Here is a 4,322-nt window from a genome sequence, read left to right on the forward strand (position 1 = left end):
ATTTGCTGTTTTGCGAGAACGGACACGAGTACGAGTATTTGTTTGTGCGGACCAGTACAACAAATTAACTGCGGTGAGCCATAGGAGACAGGGCGAGAGTTGAAGAGGGAGAACCACGTTGTTAGTTGCAAGTGAGGAACGCAGCTTTGTGGCTGCCACAGGGCGCGCCACAGGGTGGTCCGTGTCGAGTTAAATGGTTTGTCTGTTTCGGAGCATTAATTTAGATGCAGATGGAAGCCATATAACTGACAGATATCTGAGAACCAAAACCAAAAGAATGCTTTAAAGAATACTCCATAATATTTTCGAGGATTTTGCCTACATTTCCCTGGTTTATACTTCAATTTAAACAATTAAAAAAAAAAAATACAATATTAAATTATGCTTAGGCCAGTCCAAACCCCACCAAGAAGCCCCCGAGCATGGCAACGCACAAGCGTTGACTTCCAGCCAAAAAATCACGGGCCTTTGTCAGCTGCTCTTTTATCGCCTCCCAAGAATGTGAAGAGGCAATGCTTGGCATCACATGGATATTATTTGGATTGAGTTGGTGCCCGTGCATCACGATCGTTTCGACTTCGAAATTCACCAATCCAGATTCCATTGCCAGCTGCACAATCAGTATCGATGCTCCTGCTGCAATGGCCACGGACTTACTGGCCTTGAAGAAAACGTATCCGATGACCAGACCAGTTCCCGCACCAATCCCAATCTGGCAATATGGTGATTGCTTGCCAAAGCCATCAAAAGCTGGAATCAGATGGAATTACTTACTGATGGACATTCCATCGATTTTGATTTAAAATTTCGTTTACGAACCTCCTTTTGACCCAAAATTGTGTGACATTTTCTCGGATGCTGTTGCTTGTTGGCGTTTTTCTTCAACTGGCTGCCTGGTTTCGAATGGAATATGAATTGGATTTTGGAATAGGTTTGCCCTGAAAGAAAACTCAAGGCAATAGGTTCTCTCATATTTTCATGAAACGGCTCTGTTCTCTGAGATTTTCTGTGCCTGTCAGACTCCTCTGCTGAGGTCTTTTCTGTGCAATTTTTATAACCCTCCAGCCATGGCCTTTCCACTCCACTCAGGGCCCTAAAACTGCTTCAATTCCTTGACATAAGGTTCAAACCGACAGCAAAATTATGCTAACATGCGGAAACATGAGACCGTTCTCGTTAACCAAATAGTTGTGGAGACTCAGGAAAATTAATGATTTAACAGTGCAGAATTGTGTGGATGATGATGGATGATGCAATCCAGGGGATGGCCAGACCACAGCTGCAGCCGCATCGACAAAATTTGTAAGTGCTATAGAAATTTCCTTTTAATTAGTCATTGGATACGCCTCAGCACACCCACCTGTTTGCGGTGCCCTGGAAAATGGTTTCAAATGAAAATGCTGATAAAATGGAGATAAGATGGAGACCAGGGTCTTCGGGTCTTGGGGTCTCCCTTTTATCGCTCCGAGGTACATGCCCTGTAAATTATGCAAAGCAGCAAACTTGGGCAACTATTTTGGACATGCAATGCCATCTACGGGAAAAACTTTTATACGAGGTGCGTGCTGGAAGACGCAAAAAAAGAAAAAAGGGAAAACATTTTCCTTTCGCTTCTAAATTAGTGGCACACGCACAGTGGAAGAAGGTACCATACAATGGTACCCGTATGTCTCCTACATTTTGCATAAATGCATGGCCGGTCTTTACTTTCTTTTAGGGAATTTTTATGCATTTCCTACGTGACTTTTGCTGCCAAAAGCAAATTGTTTTTCTGTTTTTCCTGTTTAATAAATGAATTGCGATGAAATGCTGTCTCTAAGGGGAGTTAAAATTTTCCTATAGCCCTGGCTCAATGAGACTCGACATGAGATCCATCTCTGTGGCATCTACTGTTGCTGCTGCTGCTGGTGCGGTTTCCAATTTCGAAGTTAATTTCTCATTTGATGATTTGCCGTCCTGCTGTGGCCTGCAGTTGGCATGACGATGACGCCACTTAATTAGCAAGAAATTCAGCAGCAAAATTTGAAACAATTTTCCTGGACGAAACGAGAAGAAATTGATTTCATTGGCATTCAATTTTTGCGTTTTTGGTTTCATTTTCTGTTGATTAATGTCCTGCCTTGGAGCCGAATGGTCCACTGAATGCATTAGAATGCAGCCCAGTACCGAAATGGATTCTATTAACACCCCACTAACATAGCCCCAGGGACACGCCTCCTGCACCCGTTTCTGCCTACATGGGGCTTTCTTTTTGGTGCTGCTGCTGCACGAATGTGTTTTGCCTTGATGTGGCTGCCTCCATGAGTGTCGCCTGTCTTCAGTGTAACACATGTCGCCACTTAATGCGTTGAGTGCATACAGAATGAGGCAAAATGCCAGAGCTCAGAGACGGGTTTTCGTTGGAGGGTTAGGGGGGCATAACTGGTCGGGGCTTGGGGGTGGGGCGCCTGTAGTATCGTGATATGTGGCGCCAGCTGACGCCCCCGCTGGCTGAATGCAACATGAAGCCCGCCTAAGTTGTCATGTCGCCTTTTGCTTCCAGCAGCTGACATCGGGCTCTGGCTGATACCAAGATGAAAAACACTTTTCCAACCTAGTATCCATTTCCAAATTGATGGGATTTTAATCTGGTCTCCTTTAAGGAGGGAAATTTAAGAAAACTTTCGGCACTTTTCAGCACTCGTTTTTAATGTAATTAACCTTTGACTTCTGTTACTACTTCATTGCTCTGTTGGTTGTTTGTTTTTTCCGTGATTTTACAGGCTTCAACATCATAATTAAGCAGCAAATTGATTAATTGTCTGTTGGCTGACATTTTTTGGTCGGCACTGAAAGTCCACAGAAGTCCGGGCCGCCGGCAGGCGTCAATTAATTCGAAAAAAAGTGGCGAATCCTCTGCGGTAATTGCTGTCCATTGCAATCAATGAACTTGATTGTGCGCCACGCCTTTCCCCCTCTTACGTTTTATACGGATTTTCAGGCTCTTGAATTCTTGGGATCAGCAGCATATCGTGAGCGGCTGAGTCGCCAGGATTAATGCTGTGAAAGGGGTTCTTTGCTGAGTTAAGATCGGTATGGGATTCTAAAAGAAAACTACATTTTGCAGAAGATTTCTTTCCATTTCCATCGTCTTTAAACTGACGATCAATGACATGCGTCATGGATTTGCAATACCAAATTATATTTTTTAAATCAAGGAAAAAATGTATATGGAAAACTTCCTAACTTCCTAATTTTGAGAATTTTGTTTATTTATTTATTTAAAATGAAAGTGTAAATATGAAAAATTCTTTTAAAGGAGCTGCATTAATTATTATTTGTATGATTTAATTTTAAGATTTAATACAATTCAATTTTTTTTTTTAAATTTAAATCTATGAAAAATTATTTTTAGTTGGGCTCATATTTAATCTAAATAAAAAACACGCTAGAATAAAAATATTATAGTGCACTTGCAGAAAATTTATTAAATTGAAATATAAAAATATTTTATTTTAATATTAAATATATTTACTTTATTTTTGAAATATATTTAGATTAAATATTATCATAATAATGTGAAAATATAGGTGAAAACACCATTTTAATATTTCCACTATTTTCATAAACACATATTTAAATTGAAGTGCACCTAGTCGGGGGTCAGGGTTTTTCTTCTTTATTATTTTTTAATTAAGATTAACATAGATTTAGATATACAATCTATACGCAAAAGCCATCCCCATACGATTTCTGCAATGTTCAGATCAAAAGAGTAAAAAGGCACAACAATTGGGGCAACATTTTGATCTTTAATTCACTTCCTTATCACTCGGTAAATATTGGATTGAAATTGGTGAAATGACTAACAGAATGACTGTGCAAATATTTAATTAAAAAATACAAAATCAGCAACCACTATAACGTATACGATCCTATTCCATATATGCAAATACTATTTAAACTGTGGGAGCAGTAGTTTTCTTTAATAAACCATGTATATATCCATCTGCTATTCTAGAGCCTCATGCATCATCATCAGCAGTCATTGTCCTCTCAAACGAGTATCTGTCCGTCAGGCAGGCTGTCTGTCAGTCAGTCAGTTGGCTCGCAATGCCATCGCAAATTCAATTAATCGTAATACAAGGGCAAAGGGGCAGTCCCTTGAGGCAAGTCTCATTTGGCAGGGCACACACAGCAACACGCATTAAAAACCGGGTAAGCCCCAAAAATCTCGTTTTATAATTTTGACTGAGTTGCAATTTCGAAATGCCAGGACAAACGGTGGCCCGGGGATGACAGGGGAGGGCCAGTCAGGAAATTAGAAACGCATGCCACTTGGT

The 4,322-nt window shown here is 40.4% G+C and overlaps 1 protein-coding gene across 1 annotated transcript; it reads right to left on the reverse strand.

Moving 5' to 3' along the window:
• Positions 1-298: 298 nt before the first annotated feature.
• Positions 299-920, reverse strand: LOC6596548. The gene is made up of 2 exons (XM_026987823.1): positions 820-920; positions 299-750 (listed from the first exon to the last, which is right to left on the reverse strand). The coding sequence occupies exons 1-2, from the start codon at positions 845-847 to the stop codon at positions 386-388; spliced, it is 393 nt and encodes a 130-aa protein (XP_026843624.1). The 5' UTR covers positions 848-920; the 3' UTR covers positions 299-385.
• Positions 921-4,322: the final 3,402 nt, after the last annotated feature.

Source organism: Drosophila persimilis, unplaced genomic scaffold (genome assembly GCF_003286085.1).
Source record: "Drosophila persimilis strain 14011-0111.01,24,50 unplaced genomic scaffold, DperRS2 tig00000124-arrow-pilon, whole genome shotgun sequence".
NCBI classification, from domain to species: Eukaryota; Metazoa; Arthropoda; class Insecta; order Diptera; family Drosophilidae; genus Drosophila; species Drosophila persimilis.

Bases quoted from the DNA above. Each gene is read 5' to 3' on its own strand.
- LOC6596548 (XM_026987823.1), bottom strand. From the start codon at position 847: ATGTCACACAATTTTGGGTCAAAAGGAG. The intron at 751-819 runs GTTCGTAAACGA...ATCTGATTCCAG, and splicing joins CAATTTTGGGTCAAAAGGAG to CTTTTGATGGCTTTGGCAAG.